Below are 25205 nucleotides of genomic sequence, written 5' to 3' on the forward strand. Positions count from 1 at the left end.
TCTACTTCAGCAGGGCTGGGGCTGGGTGACCAAGGGGATAAGGAAATAAGGTGAGAGAGTTGGACAGGGCAGATCACAGAGGGCCTGGCATGCCCTGGCTCGCAAGGAGCTGGGATGTCTAAGTATGTTTTAAGGAGGGGAGGTGTCTATGTGATTTGCTTTTTGCAAAGATCAGTCTGGAAGATGCGTAGACCGTGGGTCGTGGGGGAGTGGTCAGAAAGGAGGGAGCAGAGGTCACAGAGCCAGGATTCACACCCGAGGGATATCCAGACCCCCCACTACAAGGCTCAGTGCCTGGCCCAGAAGAGCCAGGTTTTCTGTCTCTGAGTGTTGATGGAATGGAATGGAATGAAGTCTTGGAAAGGCCCAGAAGTGACACCCTAGCTCCCTCAGGCATGGATGTGCGTAAAACGCTCCCTTACTCTGCTCTTACAGCCATTCTTCCACTGGCCACAGGTCACAGCTGGCTTCCTCTTAGCAGCTCTCAGGGACTACTACCCCACTGATGTTCTTCTACCCCAAGAGGAAAGTGAAAGTGAGTCATTCCAATCCCCCTCTCAGGAAGAGCCACAGAGAGCGCTGTAAGCAGAGATGTCCCCAACCTTCAGCCCTGCTGCAGAGAGCCTCCTCACGAAGGTCACACCCAGGTGGGGGTGGTCCACATTCCAACGACTAGACTATTAAAACAGGAGAAGAAAGTCTGGCCATCTTCTGCTGGTGGGCTATTTTAGCCCCAGGACTCGCCCAGGGCAGTCAGGCCTGTCCTGGGTTCCTCCCCATGTCCACCCCAGTCCACTCCTGCTTCCGTCCCATCCCTTGCACAGGAATTAATCTCAAGGAAACTTCCTAATGAACATCCTGAACCCTAAGCTGTGTCTCAGGGTCCATGACAAGCGCAGCATCTAAACGGCAGGCTCTCTGGGGTCGTGTGCAAAGAGCACACCCTATACTGGATCCCTTCATTAGACAGATACCCACACAGCACCTGCTGTGTGCCGGGCAGGGCAGGGGGGTCACGGGGGGTGCAGCTGCGGTCTGCCTGCAGAGGCCTTCGGGAGAGGAACAAGGCAGCAGACGCTGCTCTGGGAACACGTGGGAGGGCGTTGGGTCCCCCAGGGAAAGTAACGTCACCTGACAGATGGGTAAATGGAAGTTGGGCCAATCTGTGAAGTGGGGTTTGCAGGACTATCTCCCACTGAGCACACAGCATGTGCAAAAGCCCGGAGGCAGGGCCCTGGACATGGGAAACAGACCTGGGGTTTCCCACTTGACTCTGTCGGGATCTGTGACCCTGGGTGCAGTGAATTGACCTCATGCTGCTTCCCCCATCACAATGGCCCTGTGACTTGCTTTGACCATAGAATGCAGTGGAAATAATGCTGGCCCCGTTCCAGGCTGGCCCCTCGGAGGCTAGGCAGCTTCTGCCTCTGCTTTTCTGAATCCTAGACTACTGTGTAGAGCATCTAACTGCCCCACTGGAGAGCAGAGCCCAGCCAGACCCCAGCCATTTCGGCTCAGGTCACGATCTCAGATCTCACAGTTGGTGACATCGAGTCCAGCGTTGGGCAGCACAGAGCCTGCTTGGGATTCTCTCTTTTGCCCTCTCTCCCTGACCCTCTCACATGTGCGTGCACATGCTCTCTCTCAAACTAAGTAAATAAACATTAAAAAAAAAAAAAGAACACTTTAGGCATTTTGGCAATTTGAAATATTTCATTAATAGATTTATTTCTAAGTATACGCAAAAGCCAGAAGCATCAGCAGCCGCCAGTGGGGCCTCGGAGAGGAAGGGAAAGGATCCTGTTTGCCCTCCTCCAGAATCGAGTTTACCCACTTTGGCTGGAGAGGGCCGAGCCCCTTCTGAAACAGTTGGAAAAGGCAGGTGCAAATGCCCCCAGGTATTTGTGGGTGCCCAGACCCCACGACCTCTCCCTGGGCAGCCCGTGTCGCACCCTGATGTCAGTCACAGCCATTCAGGGCCCGCACACAGAGGAGGGACGGCTCGGTTCCGGGCTGGGGAGGAAGGAGGGCCCCCCCAGCTGTCCACATACAGGGAGGGTGGGGCTAGTGGACCGCAGTGACCTCTGATCCCCAAAGCCATTGATTTCCCTGACTTGAGCTCCCAGAAGGGGAGAAGGACTGAGTTCCCAGCTGTTATTCCGGGAACACCTCCTCTGGGCCGGGCGCTTCCCACAGTAGCCCAGGGAAGGAGGGGCCACGTGCCCTCCGGCAGGTGGAGAAAGAGAGACTTGGCCAGAGTAAGGGAGCAGCAGCCCAAATTTGCAAGACCACGAGACAGAAGGAAAAGGCCAAAGGGCAAGGAGGAGGTGCAGACTACAGTGCCTGCCTGTCCACCCTCCCTAGAAAGACACGTGGTCTGTGCGTTGGCAATCTGTCTGGCAGGTGAGACGCCTCTGCAGAGCTCACGGGCAGGGAATTCCTCCCTGGGAGAGCCTCTCGGGTGGGGGGCTCTGTTACCCCCACAGCCTTGGTGGACAGTGGGTTGCCAAAACACAGAGTGCGCAGCATGGGGGCTCAGCCAGGCCGCACTGCTGTGCCCACGGCCCAGACAGAAAATAGGATCGGGCTGGCAGGAGGGAGCCCTCGCAGCCTGGTCTCTGGCCTGCCGGCCCCTCTTGACAGGACCTCAGACCCGGACGCCTGCTGAGGGGCAGTGCCCTCTGCAGGGGACACGGAGCAGGCTCCCACTGCCCCAGTGCTGGCCCTGCATAGGCATTAATTTAATTCATCCAATCTCTGCCACACCCCTGCAAGTTACAGTGAGATTACCCCAGGAGGGGATGAGGGCTCTGAATGCCGCAGCGACTTGCCCGAGGCAATGTGCCTGAGATCCAAGATTTGAACCCAGGCTGTCTGACTCTCTGGACCTCTGTATTCGGTCCCCTGTTTGGCACAGCTCTTGACCCCCAGCGGAGGCCAGGGTCTGGGAGGGGCAGCTGTGCACTGGGTTCTAGCCCAACTTGGGATACACCCTGCACCCAAGAGCTGGGGAAGGCTGGGGTGTCTGGGGCCCTTGGAAGCTGACAGCCCTACCAGGAAGGCAATGATGGTCGAGTCTGAGCCCCTACCAGGCTCTGCAGTCTCCCAGGCTGGGAACCCTCCCACCCCCCCATGTCCTCCTCCCAGGTTCATGTCCTGCACGTGACGTGGGGTCTTCAAAGAGTGACTGCTTGCGGGCCACTGGATTAACCAGATTGGCATAAGCCACTGTGAAACACCATGGTGGATGCTTCAAACAGACACTCACTAGTCCAGTCTATTCCATAATTAACTCATCTTCTAGGAGTAATGTAGAAATGCACACAAAATTCACAAGGTGGTGCCCAGAAAGAAAATTTTTCTGCCCCTTCCACTTCTCCTCTCACCCAACTCTTCAGGCTTAGCCATTCCCACAGGCTCCTTCCTGCATATGTGTGTCCACAGATTACGGGAGGTGCACTGGGGATTTAGATTTTAGAGCTAGGTAACCCAGGCAGGCTTCCTTGGGGAGGAGAGGATGGGTAATTTGAGCTCCCCTGTCCTCCCCCTGCCCAAGGGAGGTGGGATTCCTATGGTGAAGGAACAGCGGTGGTCCCCCAGGCATGAGCAGGAATGTGTGCAGAGGTGCAGAAGGAGGAAACCGTGTGGCTCTCTAGGGATTCAACAATGGGGAGCCACAGGGCAGACCCCTGGATTAAGAAGGGGCCAAGTGACTGTAAGTCCTAGTGACTTCAGCCTTCTGGGCAGTGGACGGGTTGTGTCACTTTGGGCAAGTCACTTGACCTCTCTGTTGCTGACTGTGTGATGGATATTTACTGAAGAGAGCTCTTGGGATCAGCAGCTGTTGTGGGAGGGGTGAGGGGAGGAGTGGGGAGAGGAGTGAATGAAGCTGTGAGGTCTTAGTGGACCCTGCGGGAGCCCTGGGGCTGGGCTGGCCCTCAGAAGTGTCCAGAATTTGGGCAAGGGATGCACCCACACTCACCAGTGGCAGTCAGACACAGGTTGCCCCTGGAAAGGACATGACCTTGAGCAAAGGGACTCAGCTGGAGGCCAGTCCTGGAGAGGGACCCAGTCAGTGGCTTGAACTGTAGGCAGGGGCCTGTGTGCCTCGGCAAGGAGGGGACCCGTGTGGGCACAGCACCCACCATGCTGCCCTGAGTCTCGTTTGTGCAGTGGAGAGACAACACGTGCCTCCTGCAGCTGTTGGGAGATAGGGATGGGGGTGGAGGGGGGGGACAATGCGTGGGGTCTGCAGAGCACCCCCTTCACCTTCTCTAAAGCACTTTCCCTTTTTCAGCCACATGTCACCGATCTCGCTGAATGCTCCAAAGTGTAGTGGATGTGGATTTAAAAACCCAGGTGCTAATTTCATTCTGCTGCAGGTAGCAAAGGCCCCCAAATAAAGAGGGCTTAGGGGCACCTGGGTGGCTCAGTTGATTGAGTGTCCGACTTCAGCTCAGGTCATGATCTTGCCGTTCATGGGATCGAGCCCTGCATCAGGCTCTGTGCTGACAGCTCAGAGCCTGGAGCCTGCTTTGGATTCTGTGTCTCCCTCTCTCTGCTCCTCTCCTACTCAAACTCTGTCTCTGTTTCTCTCAAAAATAAATAAAAACATTAAAAAAATTTTTTTAATGTAAAGAGGGCTTAAATGAGACAGACACTTACTTCTCCCTTAAATCCTAAACGTCTAGAGTTAACACCGTCTGATGAGGTACCCATGAGCCACATCATGTGGCCATGGAGCACCTGAAATATGGCCAGTCTTTTTTTTGTTTGTTTTTTAGGAGAGAAGGCAGGAGGTTAGGCCCAGAGGATGAGAGAGAGAGGGAGAATCTTTAGCTCAGCGTGGGGCCTGACACAGTGTGCGATCCCACATGACATCATGACCTGAGCTAAAATCAAGAGTTGTATGCTTGCACACCTGGGTGACTCAGTCAGTTAAGCGTCAGACTTCAGCTCAGGTCATGATCTCACGGTTTGTGGGTTTGAGCCCCGCTGACAGCTCGGAGCCTGGACCCCACTTTGGATTCTGTGTCTCCCTCTCTCTCTGACCTTCCCCTGATCACACTGTCTCTCTCAGTCTCTCAAAAATTAATAAAATATTAAAAAAAAAGAGTTGGATGCTTAACCATCTGTACCACCCAAACACCCCAAAATGTGGCCAGTCTTTTTTTTTAAATAGTTATTTATTTTTGAAAGAGAGAGAGACAGAGCATGAAGTTGGACGCTTAACCGACTAAGCCACCCAGGCAACCCCCAGCAGTATTTTTAGTATATTGAGTCAACTACATTATTAAAACTAATTTCCCCCATTTATTTTTACTTTTTTGATGAGACTACTAGAAAATTTAAATTTAAATATGTGGTTTGCATGTGTGACTATTCCTATTGGATAGAACTGCTCTAGATCAGAGTTTCCTTTTTTTTTTTTTTTAGTTTATTTAGGTCTTGAGAGAGAGAGGGAGGGAGGGAGGGAGGGAGGAAGGGAGGGAGGGAGACAGAGAATCCCAAGCAGGCTCCATACTGTCAGCACAGAGCCAAACACCAGCTCCATCTCATGAGTCTGAGACCATGACCTGAGCCAAAGTCAAGGGTCAGAGGCTTAGCTGACTGAGCTACCCAGGTGCTCCGTGGGGAGTGGTTCTTGACCAAAAGTGACCTGGGCCCCCAGAGGACAGGTTCCCAGAGGCAATCTCTAGAGGCATTTTTGGTTGTCATACCTTGGGAAGTGGGTGGCTACTGGCATCTGGTGAGTGGAGGCCAGGGACACTGTTAAACATCTGACAATGCCCAGGACAGCCTCACCCCACCCCCAACCAAGAATTATCCAGCACAAAATATCAGTAGGCCTCAGGCTGAGAACACCCTGGTCTAGAGGTAATCGGTCCATGGAGTTCTACAGTATCAGGAACGTGGCCTTCTTATACCTCCTTTGCCATGTGCACCTTCCCCTGGCAAGATTGTGGCACAGTCTAAAAGGAGCTCCAGCCATTATGACAGCATTCTGTCCGGCCATAGAAAAAAAGAGCAGACTAAGGGCATACTTCCTGTCTTCAAGGAAGACGTGCATACCCATTCTGCTAACTCCTCACTGATCAGAGCCTAGGCACCTGGCCACATCTTGCCTTAGGGGAAGCTGAGAAATGTAGTCCTTGGTGGAGTGACATGAAATTCCAGCTTAAAATCAGGAGTTTCTTACTGAGGAAGATGGGAGAATGGATGTGAGGGGGAGACTGATACGCCGTGCCTTGCCAGGGGCACCAGGCAAGGAATAGTATTTCCATTTTACAGATGAAGAAACAGAGGTGACTGGGTAAGGAGACCTGCACAGACACAGATTAAATGGCAGACTCAAGCACGAACTGAGGCCTCCTGACTTTCCGTTGTCTTTCCCTCACACCCTGCTACCTTGCAAGCTTGGCTAAATCACATGTTTGTCCTTTTTTTTAAATGTTTATTTATATTTGAAAGAGAGAGAGATAGAGAGTGAGTGGAAGAGGGGCAGAGAGAGAGAGAGGGAGACACAGAATCCGAAGCAGGCTCCAGGTTCTGAGCTGTCAGCACAGAGCCCGACGCGGGGCTCGATCCCACAAACCACAATATCATGACTTTAGCCAAAGTCAGGTACTTAACTGACTGACCCCCAGGCACCCCGCATTTTTGTCCTGTGAGTCCCCATTGACAGTTGGGCACGTTGTCATCTCCACCCCCAGGTTTCTGGTTTCTCTGTCAAGAACTTCACTCACTTTCTCAAGGAACAGAGTAACTTCTCCGAGACTCCTTCAGGTCCAGCTCCAGTCTGAAGCTGACTTTAATAGCACCGTGCCAATCCCGGTCTTGGCTTTGACAAGTGTACACAGAAGTCTGGGATGCTAACAATGGTGGGTTAACTGGGTGAGCAGCTCATGGAAATTCTCTGTGTTATACTGGTAAATTTTCTGTAAGTCTAAAATTATTCCAAAATAAAAGGATCCCTTAAAGAAATTCTTCCAGGGCACCTGGGTGGCTCGGTCAGTTAAGCGTTTGACTCTTGATTTTCACTCAGGTCATGATCTCATGGTACGTGGGATTGAGTCCCACATTGGGCTCCATGCTGAGCACACAGAGGCTGCTTGGGATTCTCTCTTTCCCTTTCTCTCTTAAAATAAATACAAATAAACATTTAAAATTTAAAAAAAGTAAACCTTTCTTCAGAACTGAAATAGTCAAAATGATACATTTGGGCATGAGTGTTTGGGTTTTCTTAGAGCAAAGCCCATCTCCACCACTAACATTAATCATTCACCACACGGCCCAGACAGGGGGAGATTTCGACCACATAACTGGTGGATATCCAGTCCTGAGCGCGTTCCAGGAGGTGAATGGGAACATTACGTTTCCGAGCTTGCCTGGTTCTCACTAATGGCCCTGTCAGACAGCCTTGTGCCCATTTTACAGATGAGGCTGTAGAGGTCTGAGACATCAGGTGAACTGCACAGAGACACAACTGGAGAAGCTTGGATATGAGCCCCAGTCCCTCCCACCCAGAGACCCACTACCTTCCACCGACTCTCCCCTCTCTACCTAGATTCTCCCACCAGTTTTTTGGGCCTTCGAGTCTCCTCATTCTGATGAGAAATGCCCTACTCTTTGCTCAGCGAATTGCCCTGGGTCAGCCACACACACTGGCACAGTGCCTTCTCTCTAGGGACCGGACAAGAGTCCTGATATCTGCTCTTAGTGTCTTAGGGAGGTAGATGGCATCACACCCACTTCACTGATGAGAAAACCAAGGCTCAGAGCTTCAGCTGCTTGTCTAAGCTTGTATGGCTGGCACCAGCATGGGGTCTGGGGGTTTCTGTCTAACTGCACTGGGCTGGCAGGACAGTGCCCGGCTGGGACCGGACTCAGGATGGCTCCCCAGGGAGGCTGCAGATGTTGTTGGGTGTGGGGCCTTAGCTCCAGAGAGAAAGAAGCAGGACTCGGACTCCAAGAACTTTCTTACCCCCTTGCTCTCCTTGGAGAGGCTGTGCCCACTGCCTCTGTGCCTTTCCACCCAGGAGTCTCCTGCCCAAGGGGCACTCTCCCTCCTACTCATTCATCCAGACCCTGCCCCACAGAGGATGGACCCACCACTGTGTTTCTCACTGTCTCTTCTGGAAACCCTCTACACTGCAAGAGAAGACTTCTTTTTTAGGTCATAAGTGCATAAAGAGAGTGAGAAGAAATGGCAGCCACAAAGGCTTGGGATCCCGAAAACAGATGGGTGAGGCCATTAGAGATGCATTCTCGACTTTGTAAGGAAGTACCATGAAGGGGGCAGCAATGCCAATGCCATTACAAGATTGTCAAAGGCCGAGAGCTGTTACTGATTGTCAGAAGGATCCTAATCTGGTTTTTAAAATTTTTAACATTTATTTATTTTTAAGACAGAGAGAACACAAGCAGGCGAGGAGCAGAGAGAGAGGGAGACACAGAATCCAAAGCAGGTTCCAGGCTCTGACCTGCCAGCACAGAGCCTGTCACGGGGCTTGAACCCCCAAACCATGAGATCATGCCTGAGCTAAAGTTGGACACCCAACCGACTGAGCCACCCAGGCGCCCCAGAAGCATCCTAATTTTAGAGACACGAAAATATGAAAAAGATATGTGTCTTGAATCAATGAAATGTGTGGCTCTACACAACTGTGAATCCTACCTTTTAAGGGTTGATTAAAAACAAAAACTACATTTCCCAGCCTCCCTTGCAGACTATGACCTAGTTCCCACCCATAAGCCACACCCATCAAAGGCTCTGATTTGGAAATGACAAGGAAGTTGGTCAATGAGTGACAGGCTGGACAGAGGTCATCCTTTCTCCTGGAATTGGCGGCAACAAAAAAAGTTAATTTTCTGAGATTAATCAGGCCTATTAAGCAACATTGTTTCTTTGTGGGGAAGAGCACTGGGTGTTATATGGAAAGCAACTTGGTAATAAACTAATTTAAAAAAGCAACATTGTTTCTGAAAGCATTGCCTTGATTTGTTTCTTCTTCCCTTCTAACAATTCTGCAGGAAATAGATTCCTTTTTGTCCCAGCTTGTTAAAATTGCCCATCTGAAATATCTTTTCTTTTCTTACGTGTTAACAAAACTCTGATTTTGTTGGGTCCTAGCAATTTGTGCGCAGCTAACGATTCCATTTCCCAGGACTCCTCAAAGATAGGGCTAACCACATGACTAAGTTCTGGGCAATGAGGTACAAGTTGATATTGGTGGGTGGGGTTTTTGGAGAAATTCCTCAGCAGGTGAGCTGACCTCAGGCCATCTCGCAGGGTCGTGTCTCTCCCAGGGGGTGGTGTGGGCCAGCTCTTCAAAGCTAGAGTTTCGTTTATTATCGTTCATTGTGACCATAGGACCTCCACTCAAGAGGAGTGTCTTCAAAACAAAATCACCTTAAAATGCACATTTGGGGGGCACCTGGGTGGCTCAGTCGGTTAAGTGTTTGGCCTCAGCTCAGGCCATGATCTCATAGTTCGTGGGTTCGAATCCTGCGTTGGGCTCTGTGCTGACAGCTAGCTCAGAGCCTGGAGCCTGCTTCGGATTCTGTGTGTGTGTCTCTCTCTCTCTGACCCTCCGCTGCTTGTGCTGTCTCTCCCTGTCTCTCAAAAATACATTTTAAAAAAACAAAAAAATTTTAAAAATTAAATGTACATTTGGAATTACCATAAGACAGCAAAGTTATGGACCTGTAGGTCCCCTGCTGTCTATGGATAATCCCCACAGCTGGTGGGGAATGTTCTTCTCAGCTCTGTAAACACGTGTGTAGACCTAATGTCTTTGTGCCTAAACCCGCCAGCGGCAGAAGGAATCGCTGGGCATAAATTGGCAGCGTGCCTCTGTAGATAGTGTTGTGCAGGAAATATATGACAGGCTCGGCTCTGAGTTTAGCGTCTTGCCTTTTTTCCAGGTAGATCATTAATTACCTGACCATGGATTTGAGTTTTACTTTGTATTTGCAGGGTTTGCCATTGAGTAATAATTAATGTCCTTAACTAAGTGAGGTGACGGATATGTTAATTATCTTGATTTGGGTAATCATTCCACAGTATATGTGTATACCAAATTATGACTTTGTTCTCTTTAAATATATACAATTATATTTGTCAATTACTCCTCAACAATGGGTAGGGGAAAATTAATGTCTGTCTTAGGTAAAACCCATATTTATAACTTAACAAATTCTAATTTCCCATCTAGTTCACTCTGCATCCCTTTGGTACCTTCAGAAGTTGATTTAGTTTTCCGGATGGCCCTATTTTTAGGGTTTTTAAATTGGAAGAATCTCGCTTGATGAAGTTTTAAATTACTATTATGTTTCATTTCTTCTTTTTCTAATTTATTTTTGTGCAAGCACGCGAGAGAGAGTGAGCAGAGAGAGTGAGCAGGGCGGAGAGAGGGAGAGAGAGAGAATCCCAAGCTGGTTTTGAATTGTTAGTGCAGATCTCGGGTCTCGATCTCACAAACTGTGAGATCATCACCTGAGCTGAAATCAAGAGTCAGATGCTTAACCGACTGAGCCACCCAGGCGCTCCCACTACTATAAGTCTCTTTGCAAAGTAAATGTTCTTCCACGTTTGTTTCGATATGCTACTGCCTATTTCACACAGAATATAGCATTTTTACACATTATATTCTGTTGATTCTAGTACTGAAGTCTGGGTATCATCTTTTCCACCTAAAAGTGGCTCAATCCTCATAGAAATATATATATATATATATATTTAAAGTTTATTTCTTTTGAGAGAGAGAGCATGCACATGCACGCTGGCGGGTGAGTGGAGGAGGGGCAGAGAGCAAGGAAGACAGGCAATTCCAAGCAAAAAATAAGCGGGCGGGGGAGCCAAATCAGTTAACCAATCTCCTTCTGCCCTTGCCTTTTCCTCCTCCTACTGCCCTGAAGGCAGATATGAAGGCTGGAGCTCAAGCAGCCATCTTGTGGCAGCCATCATCTTGTGGCAGCCATCATCTTGTGGCAGCCATCTTGTGGCAGCCATCATCTTGTGGCAGCCATCTTGTGGCAGCCATCATCTTGTGGCAGCCATCATCTTGTGGCAGCCATCATCTTGTGGCAGCCATCTTGTGGCAGCCATCTTGTGAAGGCTAAATGCCCATTTTAACACCGTCTGAGCAGAAATACAAAAGGAGCCTACCTCTCTAAAAACCTCATGAAGACACCATTTCAGCCCTGGATTGCTTCTCACGTCTTCATTCATATTAATTGATCCTAATTTGATACCTCAGAGTGAGGGGCTGCAAGTTATAGAATCTAAAGTTTTGGAATCGGCCTAATCATGGAGAGGGTCAAGTTTGGGGCTGTGAGAGTCTGGAAGGCTGGGTGCTGTTACCTTTAGTTATGTGGTCATAAAATATTAGGTCGTTGTCGCTTTAGACACTGGAGTCAGTACCAACCGAGACAGTAGGTCAGGGCGTGCGGTTGGAAAGGGGGCAGAATGTTGGCCCATGTAGGCCCGACTCCTGACTGCTTTGAACTCCGTCCTGCAAGAAAGAGAAAACCCAGCTAGAGCCAGCTGGTCAGAGATGCGGGGAATACCACTCTGCTGCAGCCTGAACTCTAAATGTTTATTTTTAAGAGAGAGAGAGGAGGGGGGTGCAGGTGCACACACGTGAGAAGGGGAGAGGGAGAGAGGGAGGAGCACGGAGAATCCTAAGTGGGTTTGGAGCAGACAGCTGCTCACTGGACTTGGGGCCATAACTCACTGATCGTGAGATCATGATCTGAACCAAAGTCCAACACTCAACCGACTGAGTCACCCAGGCACCCCCATTTTTAAAAATATACAGCCTAAATTATAAATTGACCGAGGGTCCTGTAGTTTGGAGACTTGGACAGCTGAATTCAGTTACTCCTGTTCCACGCGCAGTGCCGTGACATGAATACGCAGTGACTTTGACAGAACATCAGAAATTCACCTTTGAGGCTTTTCAATTTCCTTCCAGTGAAGACAGGGTAGTTTTCTGCCAGAGGACAAGGGCCAGCCCACCAGAAAAATCAGATTAAGGCTGAGCCTTCCCACCCAAGCTGATTGTTTTAAATGACCTCAAGGCCGGGCACAGGGGGCGGGGCCAAAGGGGAGGGGCCTACTTCCTCTCTCCTTGGATGTGGGCTGGACCTAGTGACTCACTTCCAGTGAATAAAGGGAAAATGATTGTGTGTGATTCTTTTTTATGTTTATTTTTGAGAGAGAAGGAGAGGATAGAGGGGAGGGGCCGAGAGAATCTCTAGCAGGCCCGGTGCTGACAGCTCTGAGCCTGGAGCCTGCTTCAGATCCTGTGTCTCCCTTAATTTCTGCTCCTCCTCCGCTCATAATCTCTCTCTTTCGCTCTTTCTCAAAAATAAAATAAACATTTAAAAAATTTAAAAAACAAAAGAATACCTCGTGGTCACAAAATATTTGCTACTGTTCCATCATTCACGCCCATGATCCAGGCACAGAAAACAGGCAAGGGCAAATTAGCACCTGCTAGCTCAGTAAAATTTCTTTTTGAGAAGCTTTCTCTAAAGTGCCACTCAAATGTCACTTAATTTCACGGGCCAGAACCTTGTCATATGGTTTCCCTATTTATTTGAAAGGCTGCTACACGCATTTTCTGTTGTAGTGAAACACATTGTTCCCCAAACAAAATTAGGGTCTGAAAAATAAGGAAGAAGGGAATGTTCACACGGTGGGGACACCCTCCACCCTAATCTCCTCCTGGGGCAACTTACCACCTGCGCCCCCTCTTCCTCTGCAAGGAACACGTGTACCCTGGGGTCTCAGGCAGTGATGCTCCCAGCTCTAAGGCCAGGCCCCCTCGGTGCTGTCCGATCAATCAGGGGCGGATGCGTTTTTAGGTAATGTGCACCCTCAACATGGGGCTCAAACACCCGGCCCGAGATCAAAGGCTCACACTGTACTGACGGAGCCAGCCAGGAGCCAGAATTGGCAACGTTTAAAAAGCATCCTGAAATATTTTGGGTGGAAGATGTGGATGCTTTCTACAGCAGCCTCTATATTCCAGTTTTCTAGAGCAAATCGGGATTGAGACACAGGGCCAGGGGCACGTCAGGTCTGAGATACAGGAACCTAGGAAGCTCTTTTTCCTTCTGACTGAAGGTAGCCCAGAAAAGGACGTGGCCACACGCGGGATAACCGACTACTCCCTGTCCCCTAATTATCTCCAATCTTTAGCTGCACACATAGATCTCCAGAACACATTTTTCTTGTGGCAAGGTGAATCCCGGTGACCGAGTTCTGGCCAATAGGATGTGCGGGAAAGTGACACGTGTCCTCACTGAGGCATGCCCTTAAATACTGGGGTGTCTCTCCTTCCCTGTTTCCTCCATGCTCTGCTTGGACATGTTTGCCAGGCACCCCATCCTGGGTGAGGAGAGGCGGTCCAGACCCTACAGGCCGCAGCGGGCGGCTGGAAGCAGCCTGATTTCAGATGACTGTGCAGCCGCAGCCCCCCTCTAGCAATTAGCCAGTGGGGCCAGATGTCTACCCTAAAAGGGCAGCAACTCCACCTTCTGTAAGCTGGGTTTTGCTTCTGTCACGTACAACATGTGCAAATGTAAAGCCGTTTCATTTTTTAACAAAGACTTTTTTTGGAGCAGTTTTAGGTTCACAGTAAAACTAATATTTTGTAGAAGGGAAAGTAGTTAATAAAATAGTAAATAAATTAATAAATGTCACCCTTGAATCCTACTGCTCAGGGGAAGTGGGGCAAGCCGAATTGAACATGGACCCAAGATTTCCACTCTTGTGGGTAAGTGAACGTGACCTAAGACATGCGCCCTTTAAATCTGGGTGTACCCATGGGAGACAGAGGGAACGAGAGAGATTTCAAGCTACAAGAGGTGCTCTCCTGTTGGCCTTGGGGAAGGAAGCTGCCATGTTGTGGAGAGGGAGACGGGGCAGGACAGGTGGCGGGAAAGGGCGACCGGAGGGCTGAGAGCAGGGGTGTCAGTCCTCCAGCCACAAGGAAGTGAACTGTCAACAGCTATGTGAGCTTGGAAGAGGGCCGGAGCTCCACAGGAATGCAGCCCGGCCGCCATCTTGACTTCTGCTTTACTAGACCCTGAGTGGAGGACTCGGATGACCCGGGACTGGACTCTTGACCATGGAGACGGAAATAACACATCTGTGTTGTTCTGACCTGCTTGCTCATGGGAACTTATTATGCAGCCGTAGAAAGCTGTTACAGTAAGCATTGATGACCTCTTGATGTATTTATTTCCTATATGAATATATACAAAATAAACTAAGGTTCATATAATATATACTCTTTTTACAAATTACAAATGGCTTTTGTCATTTAATATGTCATAAGTATTTTCTCATATCACTAAGTATTTATCTAGAACCTGAACTCCAGCAACCACATAGAATATGGGCATATCATAATTTAGACCCTCGTCACATTTTAAATCACATTCTCGTATCAGTGTACATTTGTCCTATGACTTTGTTAGGGGATTGTCCTGGAAATAGAATTCTTTTTGTTTGTTTGTTTTGTTTTTCAAATTTTTACTTAACTCTAGTTAGTTAACATATAGTGTAATGCTATACTCCGGAGTGGAACTCAGTGATGCATCACTTACATGTAACACCCGTGCTCACCCCAACAAGTGCCTTCTAATACCCGCCACCCGTTGACCTGGCCCCCACTCCCTTCCCTCCATCAATCCTCAGTGGTTTCCTTATTGGAAAGGATGTCTTATGGTTTGTTATGGTTTATTTCCCTCCCTCCTGTTTTCCCCCCTTCCCATATGTTCATCTGTTTTGTTTCTTGAATTCCACAATTCTGCCTAATTTATTTCACTTAGCAGAAGCCCCTCTAGCTCCATCCACATCGTTGCAAATGGCAAGATTTCGCTTTAGCCATATGGATTGCACTTCAAGATTTCTCCTTCGTCAAGCTGACGTGTCCCTCAGGAAGTCTGTACCAGCTTACATTCCCACCAACAGGGAGTACGAGTGCCACCTCGCACACTCACTCATACCCCTTCCTAATGGCTACCATTTTGATAGTTTAGTTTTTAAAATGGAATGATGGTGTGTGTTTATGTGTCCTGTGTGTTGACACACACATGTCGTGTCTGACACACAATATGTCTGGATTCTACAGTGAGGTCAACTCCTTCCAAAAGGGGGGTTTTCCTGGGGCACCTGGGTGACTCAGTTGGTTAAGTGTCTGACTTCATCTCAGGTCATGATTTCGTGGGTTCAAGCCCCGTGTCGGGGCTCTGTGCTGACAGCTCAGAGCCTGGAGCCTGCTTCAGATTTTGTGTCCCCCTCTCTCTCTACCCCTCCCCTAATCATGCCTTGTTTCTCTCTGTCTCAATAATAAATAAACATAAAAAAATTTTAAATTCAAACGGGAGGTTTTCCTTTAGGAATGAGATCTTCATTTTCTTTTGGTGGGAACATGCCAATTATTTCGCTAAATGTCCTTTTCTATCATCAGTATAACTGTAGACTCTCTGAAGGCAAGATTTCTACTTTTGTCCCTTCCAATCTTTCTTGGAAATTAACTCAGGGCAGAATTCCCTTGATAAAACTGTGCTGTGCTGATGACAAGTAAAATGTCCTGCGAGTGTGTGTGGAAATACCTCTCTGTGGTTTTAATTTGCATTTCCCTCGTTACTAATGAGGCTGAAGACCTTTGCATAACTCTCATTTGGATATTTAGTGTTGTAAACTGGTAACCTATGACCTACATTGCTTCTAGTGTTTTCCTTTTTGATTTACGAGAGTTTCCTTTTACATATTTTTATATTGAACTCTGTGGTGGTTAAATATATTATGAATACACTTTCCCACTGTCTAACTTACTTTTTCATTGTGTGTGTGTGTGTGTGTGTGTGTGTGTGTGTGTGTGTTCAGATTTTATCTTTAAGTAATCTCTACACCCAGTACAGGGCTCAAATCAACAACTCTGAGATCAAGAGTTGCATGCTCTACTGACTGAGCCAGCCATGCTCCCCCTTTTTAAGTTTCACTGTTTTAATGATTCACTGTTTTAATGATTCTTTTGGTAAATAGGAATTATTTTTGAATCCATTTTTTAATCCATTTCCTTTTTTTAATTAAAAAAATTTTTTTTAATTTTTGAGACACACAGAGACAGTGTGAGCAGGGGAGGGTCAGAGAGAGAGGGAGATACAGATTATGAAGCAGGCTCCAGGCTCTGAGCTGTCAGCACAGAGCCCGACGTGGGGCTCGAACCCATGAACTGCGAAATCATGACCTGAGCCAAAGCCAGACACTTAACTGACTGAGCCACCCAGGCGCCCCTCTATCCATTTCCTATGATGATTTCCCTTTGTGTCTTATTTAAGAAATCTTCTCTACCCTGAGATCATGAAGATATTCTCAATTATCTTCTCAAAGATATATTGTTTTACCTTCCATGTGTAGGTCTAAATCCTCCTAGAGCTCTCAGCACCAATCCACTGCATTGGTGAAGTCTGTGAGCCGGAGCCTGAGCCGTAATAAAGCCCTTTGCCTTTGCAAAAAAAAAAAAAAAAAAAAAATCCTCCTAGAGTTTGCTTTTGAGTATGGTGTGAGGTAGGGGTCGTTTCTCTTCTTTTTCTCCATGTGTGTATCTGGTGGGTCCAGTCCATCTGTTGAAAATACTTGCCTTTTCCCACTCCTTTGCAGTGCCACCTTTGCTATAAGTTAAATGTCCAACTGTGCCTGGGTCTCTTTCTGGGCTCTGTATTCATTTTCTTCTTGTTTGTCTATTATGCAAATACCACAGGACATTAATTATTGTGAGCTTTCTTAAAATTTCTTGATTTCTGAAAGAACAAAGTCACCTACCTTTTTCTCTTTTTAAAAAAAAATTTTAATGTTTATTTATTTTTGAGAGAGAGAGAGCGCGCGAGCAAGTGAGGAGCAGAGAGAGAGGGGAGACAGAATCCAAAGCAGGTTCCAGGCTCTGAGCTGTCAGCACAGAGCCTGAGGTGGGGCTCGAGCCCATGAACCATGAGATCATGACCTGAGTGGAAGTTGGACACTTAACCGACTGAGCCACCAGGTGCCCCTACCTTTTCTCTGCTTAAGCCTCTTGGCTACTTTTGTTCTCTTGCATTTCCATATATGGTTTGAAATCAGCTTTTTCAAGATACATAAAAATGCTTGGAAATTTTATTAGAATCTTGTTAAATATATAGATAGCTTGGGGGAGAACCCATAACTTTATAATGATGTACCTTCCAATAAACGTATCTCTCCATTTAGTTAAATAATTCATTTTCTCCCAAGAATATTCTCATAATTTTTAGAGAAGTCTTGTCCTCTTTTTTAAAGTTTATTTCTAGGTACTAACAATGTTTGTTCTGTTGTAAACAGTATCTATTTACATTTTTCATTTCCTATTTGTTGTTGATATATAGCTGTGTTTTTTCCCACTGAATTTTGCAGCAACTTCACTGCACTTATTATTAATTCAAACAGTTTATCTGTAAATTGGTTGGATTTCTTGTTTACATAGTCATTTCATCCACAAATTGTGTGACTGTTTTATCTCATCCTTTCCAATCTTTGTGACTTTAATCTCTTCTTGTCTTGACTTTCTACATGTAGATCTTTTCAGGGATGAAGTGCAACATTCAACAGAGGTAGCAATAATCTGCACCTTTGCTTTGTTCCAGATCTCAAAGGGAAAGCTGTCAACATCTCATCATTAAGTCTGATACTTGCCCGAAGTTTCTACAGGCAACCTTGATCAGATTAAGAAAACTTCCTTCTGTTCTGAGTTTTCTAAAAGTATGTTTAACATCATGAATAGATGTTGAGTTTTACTAAATACTTTTGCTGTATCTATTAAAACGATCATGATTTTCCTCACACTCTATTCATGTAATGAATTTCATGAATTGATTTTCTCATGTTAAACCAACCTTGGAGTCAACACTATTAGATTGTTAAATGTTGCAAAATCCAGTTTGCTAATATTTTGTTTAGGACTTTGGTATCTATGTTCATGAGTGAGGATGGCCTGTGAGTTTCCTTTCTCATAATGTCTTATCAGGTTTGGAATCAAGGTTAGGCTGACCTGATCAGGCCTCATTTTTGTTCTGGCAGAATTCATGTGGAATGGGCATTGTTTTCTTCCTTAACGTGTTTGGTAAAAAGTACAACTGCAGCCTTCTGGTCTTGAAGTTTTCTTTTTCTTTCTTTCCTTCTTTCTTTTTTTTAATGTTTATTTTTGTGGGAGAGAGGGACAGAGTGCAAGTGGGGGAGGGACAGAGAGAGAGAGGGAGACACAGAATCTGAAGCAGGCTCCAGGCTCTGAGCTGTCAGCACAGAGCCCGACGTGGGGCTCGAACCCATGAACCGTGAGATCATGGACCTGAGCCAAAGCCGTACGCTCAACTGACTAAGCCACCCAGGTGCCCTTGCATTCAATTTCTTTATTATCTATAAGACTATTTTTTTTTTGGTGTGTCAGTTTTGGATTGTTGTACTTTTCTACATGTTGTCCATTTTATCTATATGTTAGCAGAATATTGTCATTGTTACATTGTATATACTCATCTTGTTTGTTAACTTTTGTATGTTTTATTTTTAATTTTTTTTATTATTTTTTTAAAATAATTTTTAATGTTTTATTTTTATTTTTGATACAGAGAGAGACAGAGCATGAGAGGGGGAGGGGCAGAGAGAGAAGGAGACACAGAACTCGAAGCAGGCTCCAGGCTCTGAGCTAGCTGTCAGCACAGAGCCTGATGTGGGGCTCGAACCCACGAACGTGAGATCTGACCTGAAATCGGAGGCTTAACCAACTGAGCCACCTAAGCGCCCCTTAAAAATTTTTTAAATGTTTATTTATTTATTTTGAGAGAGAGAGAGAGCATAAGTCGGGGAGGGGCAGAGAATCCCAGGCAGGCTCCACGCTGTCAGCACTAAGCCCAATGTGGGGCTCGATCTCACAAACCATGAAATTATGACCTGAGCCGAAATCAAGAGTTGGATGCTTAACCAACTGAGTCACCTTTGTGCCCCTATTTATTTTATTAAAAAAATTTTTTTAAGTTTATTTAAGTAATTCTATACCCAGTTCAGGGCTTGAATTCACAATCCTGAGGTTAAATGCTCTTCTAACTGTGCCAGTCAGGCACCCGTGTTTCTTTTTATCTTTTAGGAGTACAATACAGGAGTTTATAGTGTGTCCACATAGTCGCACAACCATCACCACTATTTAATTCCAGAATATTTTAATTATCCCCAAAAGAAACTCTATATCCACTAGCAGTCATTTCCATTCTTTCCTTCCTCTGACCTTTGGCAACTCCTAGTCCATTTTCTGTCTCCATAGCTTTGTCTGTTTGGATACTTATATAAATGGAATCCTATAAAATGTAGCCTTTGACTGGCTTTTTTTTTTTTTGAGAAAAATCTCTTCAGATCTTTTGCATATTTTTATTTTTATTAAAATTTTTTATAGTTTATTTATTTTTGAGACAGAGATACAGAGCAGGAGTGGGGGAGGGGCAGAGAGAGAGGGAGACACAGAATCTGAAGCAGGCTCCAGGCTCTGAGCTGTCAGCACAGAACCCGATGTGGGGCTCGAACCCATGAACCGTGAGATCATGACCTGAGCCAAAGTCGGACACTTAACTGACTGAGCCACCCAGGCGCCCCCCTTTGCATATTTTTATTTATTTTTTTAATGTTTTATTTATTTTTGATACAGAGAGAGAGAGAGAGCATGAGAGGGGGAGGGACAGAGAGAGAAGGAGACACAGAACCGGAAGCAGGCTCCAGGCTCTGAGCTAGCTGTCAGCACAGAGCCTGATGTGGGGCTCGAACCCATGAACGTTAGATCTGACCTGAGCCGAAGTCGGGGGCTTAACCGACTGAGCCACCCAGGTGCCCCCCTTCGCATATTTTTAAATTGGGTTGTCTTTTATCGTTGACTTTTAAGATCTCTTTATATATTCTGGATAGAAGCTCCTTAGCAGATACATAATTTGCAAATATCCTTTTTTTATTCTGTGGGTGCTTTTTGTCACTTTCCTTCTTTTTTGTTTTTTCACTTTCTTGATGATGTTTTCTGAAATATAAAAAATTTTCAGGGCATCTGTGTGCCTCAGTGAGTTAGGCATCGAACTCTTGATTTCAGCTCAGGTCATGATCTCACAGTTGTGCTATCAAGCCTCACATCTGCTCTGGGCTGGGCGTGGAGCCTGCTTAAGACCCTCTCCTCTCCTCTGCCCTTGTGCTGCTCAAGCTTGCTCTCTCCCTCTCTCTAAAACTTTGTTTAAGTTTTTCATTTGGGCGAAATTTGTCAATTTGTCTATTTTTTCTTTTGTTGCTTGTGCTTTTGGTATCGTATTGCATAATACAACAAAGTGAAGATTTGACATGTTTTCTTGTAAGAGTTTTTTAGTTTGAGCTTACATTACATCTTTAATTTACTTTTTAATTTTTTAAAATGTTTATTTATAGAGAGAGTGTGAGTGGGAGGAGGGACAGAGAGATCCCAAGCAAGCTGTGCACTGTCAGCCCAGAGCCTGATGTAGGGCTCAATTTCACGAATCATGAGATCATGATCCGAGCTGAAGTCAAGAGTCAGATACTTAACTGACTGAGTCACCCCGATGCCCCATCTTTAATTTATTTTTATTTAACATTTGTATATGGCTTGAGGTAGGGATCTAACTTTAATTTTCTCTTGCATGTGTCTTCCAATGGTTTCTAATTATATTTTATTTTATTTTTAAATTTTATTTTATTTTAAATATTATTTTTCATTTAAATTCAAGTTAGTTAATATACAGTGAAGTCTTGGCTCCAGGAGTAGAACCCAGTGATAATCTTTTTAACATTTCTAGGATCTCTGAAGATGTTTTTGTTTTCATTCCTGACACTGATAATTTATGCCCTTTTTAAATCTCAGTTAATCTTGCTAAGTAGATATTAATTTGGGATGATGTTAATAGTATTAGTCTTCCCAAATAATTACCTTTATTTTTACCTTTTACCTTTATTGATCTTCTCTATTGCATGTTTTAATGTAATTACTTTCCGCATTGTATTATTTCCTTTCTACTCTGTCTTTATCTTGCTATTGTTTTTAACCTCTTAAGATAAATGGTTAAGTTATAAGTGTTGAGCTCTTATTCTATCTACCAAGGGCATCCAAGGCTAAAATTTTCCTCTGAGCTTGGCTTTAGCTGCATTTCACAAAATTGGATATGTGATATTTTCACTATCATTCAGTCAAAAGTATTTTCTAATTCCCATTGTAATTTCTCCCTTGTCTGTTGGGTTTCCTGGAAGTGTATTTTTAAATACAGTACTTGCATTGTATGTCTTTTCCAACTTATTCTCAACTTACCTATATCTTTCTGTTTCCATGTGCCCTTTGGAAGCAGTATATAGCTCTGTGTTTCTTTTTTAATCCAGTCTAATCCCCCCCCATTTTCTTTTGATGTATTCTGTCCATTTGTATTTAATGTAATTGGTAAAATGTTGGCTTAAATTGAACATGTCACTATGCACATTCTATTTGTTTCATTAGCAATATTTCCTTTTCTATCCTTTTTGTCTTCTTTTGGGTTCATTATTTTTTTATTATACAGCTTCCCCCTTTTTATGAGTTTGGAAGTCACACCCTCACCTTGCTTTAATTTTATTTTTGTTTTTTTCTGGATTCAAAATGCATCATTGGCTTTTCAAATCCTAACCTCAGATGGCTCCCTTTGTACTTACGTATCATTGTTATAAATTTAAATTCTATCTACATTTTACACTCCACAAGATGGTACTATTGCTGTTTTCCACAGGCAGAATCATTTAGATTTGCCCCCATAATTACAATTTCAATTGATCTTTGTTCCTTTCTGTAACAACCACCTGGTACCTGGGATCATTTCTTGCTGCCTGAGTAGCCCATTTAATACTTTTTAATTTTATTTATTTATTGCTTTAAATTTTTTTCATTAAGTTTTTATCCTTTTAAGTAGGCTCCATGCCCAATGTGGGCCTTGAACTCACAACCCAGAGACTGAAAGTTCCATGCTGGGTTGATGCCCCAATTTAATACTTTTTAAATTCAGGTCTGCTTATAAAGAATTTTATAGTTTTTGTTTGTCTGAATTTTTGTTTATTTCACCTTCTGTCTGATAAGATGTTTTTGCTGGGTATAGAATTCCAATTTCTTCTATTTTCTATTGTTTCTAATCAGCTGATACTTTTTGAAAGTGCTCCTTTTTTTTTAGCTGCTTTTTAAAAAATTTTTTTAATGTTTATTTTTGAGAGAGGGTGAGAGAGAGGGAGAGAGAACACAAGCCAGGGGAAAAGCAGAGAGAAAGAGGGAGAGAGAGAGAGAGAGAGAGAGAGAGAGAGAGAGAGAATCCCTAGCAGGCTCTGTGCTGCCAGTGCAGAGCCTGACATGGGGCTCAAGGTCACGATCATAACCTGAGCTGAAATCAAGAGTTAGATGCTTAACTGACTGAACCATCCAGGTGCCCCATTCTCCTGAGTTCTTAATGGCTGTGAGTTGGATTTTTCAGTTCTAGAAGTTCTTTTTTATTCTACGATACCCTTTAAAAAAAGTGTGGTGGTTTTTAAGTTTCCAGTCCTCTGCAGAAATTCTCAATTTATCTTTTAACTCTCTGAACTTGTTAAAGTTATTTTAAAGTCTGTGTTTGATAACTCCAGTCACAGGAGCTCTTGCAGCTCGCTACCCATTATTCTGTTGTTCTTAGTTCATGTTGTGTTGCCCCCTCGTGTGGCAGGTTATAATTTATTGCGTGCTGAATGGTGTACTTGAAAACCTGGATGAATATTTTCATGGCCCACATGATGTTGTCTTTCACCGGAAAATATTTATGTTTGCCTGAGCCAGGAGCGAGTGGCATTAGCGACTCGGATCGTGTTACTTCTACTGCAGGGAATCAGGCCGTCAAAAGCCTTGCTCCAACATCTCCGCTGTCTTCGTTTTCTCTTCCAGATCAGCACACAGACGCAGAACACAGGTAGCCCTGCATGCCAGGCTCATCTCTCCAGACTTCCATCTTCTCATTGCCAATTCTTCGGAATTCCCAGTAATTTTTCGTTACTTTAGCTCTCTGATGTGTCAATCAAATTTGCAAAATGTATTGTCCAACTTTTTTAGTTATGTTCCGTAGAAAGTTTTACCTAACATTATCTACTGTGCCATTATCAGAAGAGAAATCCTCAGGGGTGCCTGGGGGGCTCAGTCGGTTAAGCATCCAACTCCTGATTTTGGCTCAGGTCATGATCTCATGTTTCAGGAGTTGGAGCTCCATGTCAGGCTCTGCACGGGCAGTGTGGAGCCTGCCTGGCATTCTTTTTCTCTCTCTCCCTCTCTCTCTCTGCCCCTCTCCTGCTGCTGCACTCTCTCTTTCTCTCAGAAACAAATAAATAAATAAATATTATAAAAAGAGGAAATCCTCTGCTATCTTTTTATTTTCCACTTTACATTATTTGTGAGCATTTCCCCCATGTGTTTAAGAATTTGAATATACACTTTTTGTTTTTTTGAGAGACAAAGCGAGTGGAGGAAAGGGCAGAGGGAGAGAGGAGAGAGAGAGAGAGAGAGAGAGAGAGAGAGAGAGAGAGAGAGAGAGAATAATTAACAGGTTCCATGCTCAATGTGGAGCCCAATGCAAGGCTCCATCCCAGGATGCTGGGATCATGACCTGAGCTGAAACCAAGAGCTGGGCACTCAACTGACTGAGCCCCCCAGGCACCCCTGAACATACACTCTTGCCTACTGGATAGTATTCCCTCAAAAGGCCAACCCATGATTTATTTAGCTGTTTTATCTCTAGGTGGATGTTTTGAGGGGTCTGTCTTTCTGGTGCTCAGGGTTACCCATTACAAATGATGGCGCCCCCTAGCAGGTACCTTAAGCAGGAAGGGGCTTCCCACGGAGAGTTTAGTAGTGAGACCTACTGTTTGGTGGCTCTGACACTGCAGATGAGCTGGAATCTACATCTGAGCTGTCTGTCAAGGGCCAAATGTCACCACCACGGTGTCCATCCTCAACACAGTTTGCTTACCGCCACGGGAGGCGCATCCCCATGGCAGGACCGAGCCACACCCAGAGCCCAGTGCGGACTGCCTTCGGCTCAGCAGTAGAGGAAGGCACGCTAGAAAGCTTGGGAAAGGTCTTAAGCCAGCTGGTCCTCCCCAGAGGCGACATCGCTGCGTTGCAAACTGACGTTTCCAAGAGCACCCATCTTCCTGAGTGCTTCCCTCCCTGGGTCTGTCTTTCTCGGACTTTCTTTCCCATCCTTTGAAGAATGTCTCACACAAAGTGCAAGCAACCTGCCTTGGCTGAAAAAGCAGCATCCTCTGTAATCAGTAACAATGCGGACGCCGTCAGTCCCATGATTCTTTTTGGCCTTTATGAGGAAGAAAACCAGGTGAGAGAGAGAGTAGTGAGCTCAGCAGGAAAAAGGGCCATGAGAGACAAAGTCTCTCTAACATTTAGAGGCCCAAGGGGCTATGGGAAACTGGTGTTGGGGGAAGGAGATGATCTATATCCCTCCCCCCATTGCCATGTGCACAAAGGGTGCCCTAGAAAGGCTGATGTTGTTCTATACTCGGATGTCCCTTCAGACACAGACCTGTTAGGACATTGGATGGTCTCATGTGTCATTCCTTGAATGGAGGTCCATAGATGTATTCTCAGGGGTCAGCAAATTCTCTGCAAGAAGTATAAATCTGGGAGTGTCTAGGTCTATGATAATCAAAAGAAATAGGAGACATTTAAATCACCTTTTGGCTTAGGATTCTCACACTTTTTTTATTTATAAATTATGAAATATGGGGCGCCTGGATGGCTCAGTTGGTTAAGCTTCCAGCTTCAGCTCAGGTCATGACCTCACGGTTTGTGGGTTCGAGCCCCGTGTCAGGCTCTGTGCTGACAGCTCAGAGCCTGGAGCCTGCTTCAGATTCTGTGTCTCCCTCTCTGTCCCTCCCCTGTTCATGCTCTGTCTCTCTCTGTCTCAAAAATAAACATTAAAAAATTTTTTAAATTATGAAATGTTTGATAATACAAATGTATATATAACATGAATGTTAGTAATGAGCTATAAAAATAAAATGAACATTTATGAACTCACCACCTAAATTATGAGCCAGAACATCATCGATGTCATTGAACTTGGACCCCTGCTTCTCCTTGTCTTATTGTCCC

The 25205-nt window shown here is 45.5% G+C and overlaps 1 protein-coding gene across 1 annotated transcript in view; it reads right to left on the reverse strand.

Moving 5' to 3' along the window:
- Nucleotides 1-439, reverse strand: part of TFCP2L1 (transcription factor CP2 like 1) — a 53474-nt gene extending 53035 nt beyond the window's left edge. The window contains exon 1 of the mRNA XM_029933331.1: nt 423-439. Within this exon, the coding sequence (XP_029789191.1) occupies nt 423-439 (17 nt within the window). The remainder of the gene's footprint in view (nt 1-422) is intronic.
- Nucleotides 440-25205: the final 24766 nt, after the last annotated feature.

This window comes from Suricata suricatta, chromosome 3, assembly GCF_006229205.1.
Source record: "Suricata suricatta isolate VVHF042 chromosome 3, meerkat_22Aug2017_6uvM2_HiC, whole genome shotgun sequence".
NCBI classification, from domain to species: Eukaryota; Metazoa; Chordata; class Mammalia; order Carnivora; family Herpestidae; genus Suricata; species Suricata suricatta.